The sequence below is a fragment of the Nannospalax galili genome, unplaced genomic scaffold (genome assembly GCF_000622305.1).
Source record: "Nannospalax galili isolate Female #2095 unplaced genomic scaffold, S.galili_v1.0 scaffold650, whole genome shotgun sequence".
Taxonomy (NCBI): Eukaryota; Metazoa; Chordata; class Mammalia; order Rodentia; family Spalacidae; genus Nannospalax; species Nannospalax galili.
The window spans coordinates 24,227-37,491 of NW_008327297.1; the positions used below are offsets into that span (position 1 = coordinate 24,227).

General features: G+C 41.4%; 1 protein-coding gene across 1 annotated transcript; it reads left to right on the forward strand.

Annotated features, from left to right (window-relative positions):
- The first annotated feature begins 3,451 nt into the window (after window positions 1–3,451).
- Window positions 3,452–4,390, forward strand: LOC103744450 (olfactory receptor 1J4-like). The gene has a single exon (XM_008846554.1). It carries the CDS (start codon window positions 3,452–3,454, stop codon window positions 4,388–4,390), a length of 939 nt encoding a protein of 312 aa, XP_008844776.1.
- Window positions 4,391–13,265: the final 8,875 nt, after the last annotated feature.

Sequence of the window (13,265 nt, forward strand, 5' to 3'; positions counted from 1 at the left end):
ATCTTTCTGGTAGATGCACGTCTTGTCTACTTTTCTGCTGCTTGAAAACTGACTGGAGCACTCAGTAGACGCTTTGGCAGGAGAGCATCTTCCTGTATTTTGGACACTAGCCCTTATGAACAGAAAGTGAGGGCTCAAGAAGTCGGCTTGAGCAGAAGATATTAGAACACATCAAGAATCATCATAGGTCAGAAGAAGATGAGGAATCATTTCCTGGCACTAGATTTCTGTGTTTGCATTAGAACATGTATGAATTATGTGCTTTTATATCAATACAATATATTTAGGAAGGAATTGACTTGTAGCCACTTCTTCGTGCAAGAAAGGCAGGTGTAGATTTTAGGGATCTGAAGATCATGTCTTCTTGAAAGGATGTTTGTATTTGATGATTGAATGGTCTATTTGATGGCACAGGTGCATGAGTATCTCTGTGTATACAGTTGTGGATTACTGGATGTAACATTCATGTGCAAAGTTGTGTGTAGCAGTATTTATTTTTCACTTGTGCTTAAATTCATGTGAAATTGATACAATCTTTGTTTCTACCTAGACTAGGCACAAATCGTAGAGAGAATGATTCTCAATCAGAGATCTTGATTACTTGTACGCATGTGCGATTTCATGCAAGTGTGTCTATGTAACGTATATATATTTTAACCTGACAAAGATGTAGAAGAGAAGGAACTAAAATTATGATATGGCAGTAGGAGCATTTTTGAATACAAGTGTATCTGTATATTCAGAAAAGAGACTCAGAGAGCTTTTCTACTAATGCTCCTCCTCCCTTTTTTTCAGGCAGGTCCCTGCATGTTCCTCCTTAAGCTAAGTGGATAGATGTTTGCCTATAGAACTTGAAGCCCATCTAAATTCTGTGTGTGCACTTTTTAAATAAGTAGCTTTCAACATATCAGATTCCATTCACCGACAATAACAGTTACTAAGTTCTCAGGTTCTGCTGCTACACTGGTCTTGGTTCAAATTTCCAATTTTGACTTATCATAGCTTCATGACAAAGGAGTTGATCTCTGTAAAGATCTGAAGCCTGAACTACAAAATATGACGACATTAAGGATTCATCCCAACATGCATTGTGTCATAAACATGCAATAAGTGAGAGATTCTCAACTCGTGACTTGTTTCTTAACTGTAGGTGGACTATTCTGGCAAGAACACAGGAAGCAGATTCCTTTAAAGGTGCTTTGTTAAACTCCACCTTGCTGCATTCTTTTTCATTCCTGAGTGTGTCCAGCTGCCTCTTTCACACAGAGAATGCTGAATCAAGCTCATCTTTTTGCTCATCCAGTCATTAAGTGTAAGTATTCATTTGAACTCTAACTTTTGAATTTTCTTTCAAACATGATTGAGTTGCAAACATTTTGGTTTATCAAACGCCTGTGAGTTGTTAGATCTCATTGTGGGTTTAAATCACTATGTTCTTCCTCTTTCCATGGACTTTGATGACCGCTTGCTCCCTCTGTTCCTCTCTGCATTTAAAGAGGGTCCTCACCAGGTACCTGTGCCTTGGAGAGACGGCCAGTCTCTGGGTTCCATTTGGACCTCTGTAGGTGATCAGCCATTGTGATTTAACTCTGGTGGATAAAGTACCAAGCTGTACTTCAAAAAACAGAATATATATGCTTGGGATAAGGATCAACCAAGTGCTCTGAGACTTTTAGCATGTGACTTCACACCTCTGCAACCACACTAGGAACATGAATAAAAAAAGCCTACTTTAAAGTTTGGTTTAGAGACACCCATTAATTGCTTTCTGATTTTTGGTATTAAATCACATAAATGTTGCAAATTTAATGTCTGATGTAAGTTATTGAGTGCAAATTCTGGTTTGCCCAGGAAAGGCTTGATGTTGAACTGTGGTAGAGACATATGTAGATCTGTTGTGCAGACATTAATATTACATAGCTTCACTCTCCACTGTCAGAATGTCCCATCAGGAGAGTAACACAGGAAACGTGTTAATATTAGTATATAGTCAAGCAGGTGGCCTGGTGTAACATTGAAACCCTGAAATAGTTTCAGGTTTGCTGAGAACTTTTCCTTTCCCTCCTCCCCTCCCTCTAACCTTCCCTCCCTCCCTCTCTCCCTCCCACCCTAGCTTCCTTCCACCCTCCCTCTCTCCCTCCATCCTTTTCTTCCTTTCTTATGTTTTTGAAGAAATATCTCTTTATGTTACTTATGCTGGCCCAGAACTCAATATGTAGTTAATGCCAGCTTCAAAGTCATGATCCTTCTGCCTAGGATTCATTAAGTGCTAGGATTACAGGCTTACAACACCACAGGTGTAGGACCAGTTGAATGGTGACAAGCAGGGTTCTGGTCATATTGACAGAGTCTGGAACTATGACAGCATCAGGTATTAATTTGGTGACTTGGACTCTATAATTAACAATAGTTTGAATATACTCTCAATATCCAATATCATGATAAAGTTCTTAGGTTTCTGGTATGTGAAATTTCCTGGGGCAAAATCTCAAGTCAGTTACTGTGAATGCATCCTTGTATTAGGAGAGAGGGAGAGAGGAAGTGAGGAGAGAGCAGAGGAAGGATGGAGGGAGGGAAGAAGAAGAGGAAGGACACAGGGAGAGAGGAAGACGTGGATATGGGCAGATAGGGATAGAGATGAGAGAGATATAGAGAGAGGCAGAGGTAGTGAAGAGATAACGTCTCTACTGTAATTGCTTCTGTCAGGGAATTAATTCCCATGGCCCAGGATCTGTCTCACTGCATCATCAGGTACTGTGAATTTCCAGGAGGTTAATGATATTTTTTTATGCCAGTAACTGGGTCTTGTCCGATGTTCATCTCATTGTTTTGTTTTCCTGAGTTCCAGAATTTTGATACTAGATTTTCTGCTGAACATCTACAGTAGTAGCTCACATGGATAAATATGACTATGTGTAGGAATCTGCTCTGAGATTATTACATGCATTAACATAGATTTCCCCAAATGTGTATAGTTTGATAATAGTACTTTCTCAGAGAGAAAACTTAGGAACAAACGGCGAAACCTGCCAAAAGCCACTGAAGGAGTTAACTTCAAAGGTAGAATCCTCTTAAGCATCCTGGGAATCTTAGTTCCTGCTCATCAAATCCACAGCTGTTGTGCAGTATTTTATGACAAGCTTTTAGAATGCGTGCTCCAAGAGGGAATCTTATTATTCAGTATATTTTCAGCACTGAAACCACTGTTTAGAACACATGTAAATAAGTGAACACATTTGCATTCTTTCGTGAAGGCCATCTGGTTAGCAATGGAAACTACCTCTCTGTGTTTCGTATGAGACCAGTTCGGGATTCAGACTGCAAAGTGTGTAGTTTTTCAGAATTTGGATGCAGTCCCCTGGAAAAAAAAGCATGCATGTTATGTCTACCTGGTGAGGATCTCAGGTTTCTGACATTTCCTTCTCCCTTCATTTCCAGCAGAAAGCGGACCATGAGGAGGGAGAACCAGAGCAGTGTGTCTGAGTTCATCCTCCTGGGGCTCCCCATCCAGCCAGAGCAGCAGAGCATCTTCTTCACCCTGTTCCTGGTCATGTACCTGACCACGGTGCTGGGGAACCTGCTCATCATCCTGCTCATCAGGCTGGACTCTCGCCTCCACACCCCCATGTACTTCTTCCTGTGCCACCTGGCCTTCTCTGACATCTCCTTATCATCCGTCACCATCCCAAAGATGCTCAGCAACATGCATACTCAAGACCTGTCCATCCCTTATGAGGGGTGCATCTCTCAATTGTATTTTTTCTCGTTTTTTGCAGCTGTTGACAGTTTTCTTCTTGCAGTGATGGCATATGACAGGTATGTGGCCATCTGCTACCCACTGCACTACATGGTTATCATGAGGGAGGAGCTTTGTGACTTATTGGTGGCTGGATCTTGGTTCCTCTCTTCTATGAGCGCCCTACTGCATACCCTGTTCCTGTCCCGCCTGTTCTTCTGTGCTGACAACACTATCCCCCACTTTTTCTGTGATCTCAATGAGCTTCTGAAGTTGTCCTGCTCAGATACCTCCCTCAACGTGCTACTCATCCTAACCGAGGGAGGAGTGGTGACTGTCCTGCCACTGGGTACAATTTTTGGCTCTTATATCCGCATTGGTTTTACTGTCCTGAAGGTCCCCTCCACTAAGAAGATCTTCAAAGTTCTCTCCACCTGTGGATCTCACCTCTTCTTGGTGTTTTTGTACTATGGGACTCTTGCAGTTATTTATTTCTTTCCTTCTTCCAATAATTCCCAAGTTAAGGATATAATTGCTTCAATAATGTATACAGAGGTAACACCCATGCTGAACCCCTTCATCTATAGCCTGAGGAACAGAGACATGAAATTGGCTCTGGGGATACTTTGGAGAAGAGTTATTTTAACCAAGTGAGTATTATGTACTCAAGTTCTTAATTACCCTAGAGATCCTTCCAGAGATACTCCCTTAAAATTGTATTCATGAATAGAGTAAATTGTGGAAATGACCACAACAATCTGCACTTTTTAACTTGGGAGTTTATTTCCTCACTCCTTGAATATGGGCAGATCTTGTGACTTGATTTGATTAATAGATTTGGTGGAAGTGCTTATGAGATCTGCATGCTTAGGTGGACTTTGCCCCTGCTGTACATGTAGTTACGAAGTCACCATATAAGGTAGCCAAAGGTAGTGTGTGTGTGAAAAGGAAAGGCTACCGGAGGATGGCATCGATGCTCCAGGCAGCATTTAGCCAGCACAAGTAGATCTAATAAGGGATGTTATGGCACTGATGAGTCCTACTTGAAAATATCTGAACTCAGCCAAGTCCAGAAGTCCAGTCCATCCAATACAATTCCATGTCAAATTGCCACACTGTAGAATTATTGTGTAAATGAACACTTTGATTGAGTGTTTGAGGATAATTATGTATCCTAATGTAGCTGATGCACTGAGTTCCTGTCCTTGATATGCTCAAAACTTTTTCTTCATTCTGTGTTCTCTTCTTCATTTTCGATTTTCTGATCATATTGTTTCCCTCCCCAATTTTTTTTATTAAAATTTTTATTCATTTTTTAAATTTTATGTGTTTGGGTGTTTTGCCTGCATGTATGTAAGTGCACTAAGTGTGCACAATGTCTGCAGAGGGTGTTGCATCCCATGGAACTAGAGTTACAGACAGTTGTTAACCACCATGTGGATGCTGGGAACTGAATTTTGGTTCTCTACAAGAGCAGTCAGTGATCTCTTAAAAACATATTTTATTTATTTTTATTTAATGTTTATAGGTATATTGCATGCATGTAGTAGGTGTACCTGTGTTGTGTAATGCCCACTGAGGTAAGAAGATGGCTTCTGATCCCCTGAAACTGGAGGTGTAGACAGTTGTTAGCCATCCTGTGGGTGCTGGGAACCGAACCTGGGTCCTCTGCAAGAGAAGTCAGTGCTCCGAACCACTGAGCCATCTCTCCAGCCCCCAGTCAGTGCTCTTAACTACTAGGCATCTCTCTAATTCTGTTTCCTTATTTTCTAGAACTCACTGACTTCAAAACATTTAGGCTCATTGATATGAATTCTTCCATGATCTTAGACTTAGCTCTATATCTCCTTCCCTGATATTCTTCCCTAAACATTATTTTACATATAAATATTTTATACTGAACTTTTGCAATTTCACACAACAGTTCTTAACCAAATTGACACCCCCATCCTGCATCCATACTTCCCCATCTTCCCCCCGGACCTCATGTATTCTGCAATACATGTTAAGTCTTATCCATTCAGGCATTTGTACCCAAATGTCCTTCAGTGTACATTCATCCACTGGAGTCTAGTCAGCCCATCCAGATTTTGAATGTAAGGCATACTCTCCCTCACCCAGCAGCAATCAGTCTCCAATAGTTCTCAGTCTAGTGCTGGCCCACCACCTATTTTTCTCCTCCCCTTTGGGCCCTTATTTATCCTATTTTTTTTGGTCAGGTGAAAACTAATATGTACAAACATGTTGCCTCACCTTCTTAAAGAGACATAAATAATTTTTCATGGTATCAAAATATAAACATCTTATTTCTGAAGGGAGATTATCAGAAATACATGTTTCTTCTTTAAGAAGAGAAATGCTTTTGAGTAATATTAGAGATGATTAAATAATCTTGCATTTTAAGTTTTATCTTGTTAAGATACAGGTAACAATGAAAAAGCTGAGAATTCTCAAATGTGATGTGGTACTTGTCTTTATTTAGAATAATATTCATATGTAGAACCTTGTATTTGTCTCATCATTCATTGCATAACATTGTTTTAGATACGTGAAAATAAAATCCAGAAAGGTATTATAAAATTTAAGAATAATTTGTTGTGTATGTAAATGAGATGCCAATTTCCATCCTCTCTCTCTCTCTCTCTCTCTCTCTCTCTCTCTCTCTCTGTCTGTCTCTTGTTATTGAGACAGAGCCCCGCTCTGTAGCCCAGCCTTGACTTGAACTAACTCACAGTAATCGTCCTGTATCAGCCTCTCAAGTGTTTGGATTATAAGACTGAGAACAATGTCTTGTTCCCTTCCCTCAACTCATTGATCTTCCTTGAAGGGAGGGGACATGTGAAATTTCTCCAATCCACATTGGCATGTCAAGTGGTGTGGTCATTATGCAAATGTTGTTTGGATAACTGCACTGTTGAGAGTTCGTGGGTACAGTTTCCCAGTCGTGTCTAGAAGACACTGTCTAGCAGGAGACTTCCTATTCCTCTGGCTCCTACAAAATATCTGCATTTCATACAAAACACCTTTTAAAATATTTTATGTGTATGAGTGTATTGTCTGCATGTATGTAAGTGCACCCGTGTCATACAATACCAGGAGGACGTCAGAAGAGGGTGACAGATCCTTTGGAGCTGAAGTTATGGATGGTTGTTAGCTGCCATATGGGTGCTGGGAATCAATCCTGGGTCCCCTGCAAGAGCAGGCAGTTCTCTTAACTACTGGGCCATCTCTCTATCCCCGATATAAGACATCTTAATCATGTTTATACCCCTTCCCTCATCCAACACCTCCATAGTCCTCCCCCCACACACTGGATTTCAAGCCTTCTGTCGGCTTAAGTTTGCATGGGTCCTGTGTGACACTGTAAACATAACCAAATACACATGGCTCTAGAGGTCATAGATCCTAGAGAAAACCTTACCCGTGTTATATCCCTAGACAGATGTATTTGTTACAGTATGCTAAATATGGGTTCTTATGTTTACAAACAAGTATAACATTCACCACTGTATTAGTTGCTTTTCTGTTGCTGTGATAAAACACTGACCGAGAAAACTTAAAGAAGGAAAAGTTATTCGAGTTTATGGTTCCAGAGGAATCAGAGTCCATCATGGTGGGGAGGCAAGGTGGCAGGAGGTGGCCAGAGCAAGAAGAGTGCTCATATCTCCAACAGGCACAGGAAAGAGAGAATGACTAGAAATCCTGCAAGATTTAAGAGCTTCCAAAGTTCACTCCTATTGATGTGCTTCCTGGTGCATGGCCACACCTCCTAATGCTTCAAAACTGTGCCACCAACTGGTTTCAAAATGTCCAAATATTTAGAGTCTATGGAGGATGTCCTCAGTCAAATCACCACAACCACTCATCAAGGAAGCTTCTTTTTGCAATAAATTGAGAACATTAGAGTTCACAACTGCTCACACAGAGAGAATAAATGCCTGAGAGATGCCCAGCCCTAAGTGACACATCTATAGAGGAATATCTGTATCTAAGGCTCATGGAACATAGCAGAACAGGGGGTAGAGAGAATACTAATGCACTTTCAACTCTCACCAGCAAATCTTTGTCATGCAACAGAGTATGATGAACACAAAGGCTACAAGTGGTAAAAGTGTAGAGAATAAGAGAGTACAGAGGGAGCCTGTCCCTGGAGAGGACTCGTATATTAAAATTCACCCACCCGTGACTCAGTGATCATTGCAGAAGAAGGGGTGGAAAGATTGTAAGAGCCAGGGCTGGTGTATGATCATAAGGAAACAGTCTTAGGCCTCTGGGAACTTGCTCACATAAACTTGCAGCAATTATGTGAGTTCCTTCTCTTCCCTCCCTTCCCCTCCCCTCCCCTCTCCTCCCCTCCCCTCCTTTTCTTTCCTTTTCTTTAGAGACAGGATCACATGTAGTCCAAGCTGGCTTGGGACTCTGTGTAGCTGAAGATTACCTTGAAGTCGGGATCACCCTGCCGCCACCTCCTGAGCTCCGGGATTGCTGACGTGCATCATTCTTCCATGTGTATGTGGTGTTAGGGATTGATCTTGGAGCCTTGTCCATGCGAGGTTAGCACTCGTCCAACTAACTCAGATCCTTAGCACTTGTATTAATCATTTTTCCATCTTCATCGCATTTCTTACCTGTAGATTGCAAATATTTTCCCAGTTTGAAGACTGACATCTCATTTTGCTGACCATTTCTTTTGCTTTGAGAATCTTTTGAGTTTGATGTTTTGAGTCTGAGGTTGATCTCATTGTTTTATTTTTGCTATCGTCCCTGATGTTTCAATGTGGCACCCTTAATTGTATTAATTCAACAGTGAACCTAAAAATTTTATAGCCACTTTTGAAAGAGATATATCTTTGCTCTGGAAAGTGTTACTGAGTATGTTAAAGCTGTAATGAAATACTTCTAAAAAATAAAAAAACATATAAAAAGTACAAAAACTGTAAAAAGGTATCATTTTCATGTTTTCTAAGAACAGACTGAAACTCAGGGGGCACTGGTTGAGTAGATGTACCGCATTTTCATTAACCATTCATCAGTTGAGGGACATTCAGGTTATTTCCATTTCTTAGCTATTGTAAAGAGAGCAGTAACAAACATGAATGTACAGGTATCTCTAGAGTATGATGGTCTTTTGGGTATATACCAAGGAGTGGTATCACTGAATCATGTGCTAGGTTCATTTTCAGTTTTTTGAGGGTTCCCCACACTGCTTTCCATAGTGGGTTCATGAATTTGTATTCCCACCACCAGTGAATGAGAATTTCTCTTTCTTCACATCATCTCCAGCATTTGGAGTCTCTCGTTCTATTGATCTTAGCCAGTCTGACTGGGGTAAGGTGGAATCTTAAAGTGATTTTTATTTGCATTTCTCTAATTGCTAAGGATGCTGAGCACTTTTAAATGTGCTTCTTAGCCATTTATTTCTTCACTTGAGAACTCTTAATTTGAGTCTATCGCCCACCTTCTTGTTGAGCAATTTATCTTCTTTTTTTTTTTGAGTTCTTTGTATATTCTGGATATTAAGCATCTGTCAGATGTGTAGCTGGTGAAGATTTTCCCCCACTAGGTGGGTTTCCTCTTTCCTTCCTTTGTTGTTTCTTTTGATGTACAGAAACTTTTTAATTTAATGAGCTGACTTTTGTGCAAGGTGAAAGATAAGGGTCAAGTGGCATTTTTTCTGCTAGTGGAGATTTAGTTTTGCCAGCACCATTTGTTGAAGATGTTATCTTTCCTCAAATATGAGGTGGATGTAATTATGGAAACTCATGTTTGCGACTTCTATTCATTCAACCGTTCTTAATCAAATTTAGAATCCATCTCCACCTAAGCCCCCCCATCAAACCTAATGTGTTCTGATATACATGTTAAGGCCTATCAATGTAAATTCATCCACTGGAATCTAGTCAGCCTATTTAGTGATTGTTGGTATGGGCTATTCTCCCTCAGTCTGTGTGATCAGTCTTCAATTGTTCCCAGACTAGGGCCTCTAGGGGACCAGGCTGGTATGCCTTAGAATGAGATGGATCTGAAACTTTTAAGATCAGGTCACAATCTCTGCTCAAGGGAAAGGCACTGAAAACAGTAGCTCAGGATCCTGTCATTGGAACACTGCCTGACTAGCAGGAGGAAACTGTCCTGGTTAAAAGTGTACAATGCTCCTTGCTCTGAGGGAAAATAGCTTAGCTAACAGACCTTAGGTAAATATCTCTTAGCTCTCAGTAGCAAAAAGAATGGGCCAGGTTAAAAGTTTCCTATGATTTTTATCCTAAGAGGGAAAACATTTTGGCCAATAAATCATCAGATGGGCACTAGTAACCCTTAGTAAAAGTTCAAACATCCTGCTTTGCAAAAGATAGCCCTTAGCTGGTGCCAGGTAAAAGGTACATGTGCTGTTTCTCACCTGCTTGTTCCCTAAATCTTTGTTTGTAACTCAAATCTCACGTAACTTTTCCTGTATAAAAACTTACCTAGTGTTTCCATTAAATGACTTGCTGAGAGAGACACAAGTCCCAGGTTCTGACTCTATGCCACCAATCTTACCTTCCAGACTGAGACCCTCACCAGGTGGGACCCCCGCAAGGGCCAACCTTCCACCCGCTGCCCTCAATACACTCTGGGCCCTTGTCTGATTAGGTTGGCATGGGCATGCTCGATGCCACCATTGCCATAAGTTCATATTTGTAAGTTTTCAGTGTCCTGAAAGCCTCTGCTTCCCTACATTCATGGACCAACCAGAGCTCTTACCATTTTTCTGCCCCCTCTTCCCCAATGGTCCCTGAGCTGTGGGTCAGAGAGGTTTGATATAGGAATGTTACCCAGGGACACACACTCTGCAGTCTCTTATTCTTTAAAAGTTGACCAGTTGTGGCCCTTTGTGTGCATCCCACTCTGTTGTATAAAGACGTTTCACTGGTGAGAACTGAAGGATGCTCTAATTTTCTCTCTATCCCTGTTCTGCTATGTTCTATGAGGCTGAGGTATGGAGGATTCACTGCGGATATGCCACCAAGACTGGGCATCTCTCAGACATATATTCTCTGTGTCTGACCACTTGTGGGGTTCTGCAGTAGCCTCCATCTGTTGAAAAAAGAGGCTTTGATAAGGATTAATGGCATACTTGTATGTAAATATAAGGATCCATATTTAGCATATGGTGAGCTATTTTATTTGCCTAGAGATGTAACAGAGATGGGGTTTTCTGTAAGATCTATGACCTCACCAGCTATGTGCATCTGGCCCTGTTTACAGTGTCACCCATGAGTTCTGAGTAGTTGGTGGGACAAGGTTGCAGGTAGGCTGGTCAGGGTAGTAGGAGGGCTGGACTATTAGGGACCAATCAGGAGCCAGTGGGCTGTGGTAGGGGCTTAGGTAGTCTTGGTTAAGGAGTTAGTCCAGGAATTGGATGCAGAGGAATTGGAGTGGGCCTCAATCCAAGGCCAGCAGGGGACAGGGTGAGGGTGGAGTAGGGTGGAAATGTTGAGGCTGGAGAGGAATGGAAGGGATATGCAGTGGGTGGGATCTGACCTACCAGAGTCCTAGGTGGGCCCATGTGTCAGGCAGGTCAGAGTAAGCTGAGGATAGGGTTGGGAAACAACTGAGGTAGGACTTCGCAATCTATGCTAGGGGGTTTAGCTAGTCTGGGTTAGGAAGCTAGTTCGGTGATATGATGGAGAGATATTGGAGTGGGCCTGGGTTCAAGACCAGCAGGGCACAGGGTGGGGGTGGAGCTCAGTTTTTAAAAGAAATTTTTTTATTATTTTTAAAAATTTATTTTTTATTTTTTGTGTATGAGTGTATTGCCTGCAAGTATGTAAGTGCACCCATGTGGTACAATGGCTGTGGAGGCCAGAAGAGGGCATTGGATCCCTTGGAACTGGAGTTATGGACAGTTGTTAGCTGCCATATTGGTGCTGGGAATCAAACCTGGGTCTTCTGCAAGAGCAGCTAGTGCTCTTAACCAGGGGGCCATCTATCCAGGCCCTGGCAGCTCAATTTTGTATAATAGATTCTCTCCATTTTCTTCCAAGGCACACAGGGTGATCAAAGGGAATTTCTTCCACTGCTCATCTTTGGGCAAAACTACTGGCTCTCTAAAACAGAGAACTTGATTTAAAGATCATGAAAGCTATGAGCTTGGCATGAGGGTAGGACAGCGCAGATTTTGTCTGAGTTACCTTTTGGAGGCCACTATGGAGTCCCTTCCCCAACCTAGGATACTTCCTGGTTCTGAGGCTGAGTTCAGCGTGTTCTGTTTGTGGTTCTTCTTAGGTTCAGTTCTTTTCCTGTATCCTCTCACTTCTCTTGTGAATATCTCAAGCATTCCCTCTATTTCTCTCTTTGGGACGAATTCTGTTTTTTCTTATTCTGAGTCTCTCCTCAGGCTCCCACAGAGGCAGCCTCTAGTCCACCATCTTACCTGGAACTTTAGATTGATATTCATTTTATAGGAATATTTTTTATTTCAGAATACATTAGATCTACAGAAAAGTTCCAAAGATATTATATGTCTTTCCCAAACATACTTTGTCATGTTTTCCCTTCTGTTAACATCTTACTTTTCCAGTAAAGAACTGTTAGTCCAGGAGTACGTAAACACCAGGATTATCTAAGTAACATTTAGACAATTATTTCTCATTGATGATTTTGTTTCTAAGCGGAAAATGCTGCTCAGATCTAAGACTTCAAATCTTGGTCTGCAATACTGTAGTGTCCACTATTATTATAAAACAATGGCCAAATTTGGTTTCTCCCCCTATCTAGAAGCCTTCGAGAGGGAACTGACACTGTTTCTAACTACTCCAACAACTATCAAAATGCCTGCAAACAAATCCTGAGTCCATCACTCTCGAGTCCAGCCATGGAAGACTAAAGAAAAATGAGGAGGAACCCAACATAGGGATGCTTTTGGAAGCTCTTGTCAAGAAATCCTAATGGACTCTGATACAAACATTTGAAATTTGCCGTTTTCCTTTTTTCTGGTTCCCTGTTTAGAACTTGCGATGCTCACTACTCTTGCCTTTACTTCTCCTTTGCATCTCCTATTCAGCAGTCAAAGACTTTCTTTTCTCTGTACAGATAAGAGTTATGTAATTTGGGAGTCTTTTAGATAGACCCACTGAAAGGGTACTCCAATTGCCTCCCCCTGTCTCCCTATTCAGCGTGGAAGAAGCCAGAATGTTCTGCACCTCGATTCCCTATCAGCAATTTGGGTAACCTCTTCAGAGGATGGTGTGATAAGAATAGGACGTAGGAATTGGCTAGGCAGTTAGGGTAAAAAACCCCAAAGAAAAGTAGCCAGTTTCTTGGTAAAAGTCAAAATGTCCTTCAGCCTCTTAGCTATATACTCTGTTCCAAAGTCTAAAAATGTGAAAAGTATTTGGAAGCTCTTATGTAATCCCTAAAATGGCTTCAGGGTTACCTCTTCAGAGGGGGAGAATGTTAGAGTAGCAAAAAGTCCCATTAAAAATAGACTGTGAGGCATCAATGTGCTATGAGTTGTAAAAGGCATCAATGTTGTGTGAGGCTGTGAGGG

Excerpts from the sequence above, each read along its gene's own strand:
- LOC103744450 (XM_008846554.1), top strand. The coding sequence starts at position 3,452 with ATGAGGAGGGAGAACCAGAGCAGTGTGTCTGAGTTCATCCTCCTGGGG.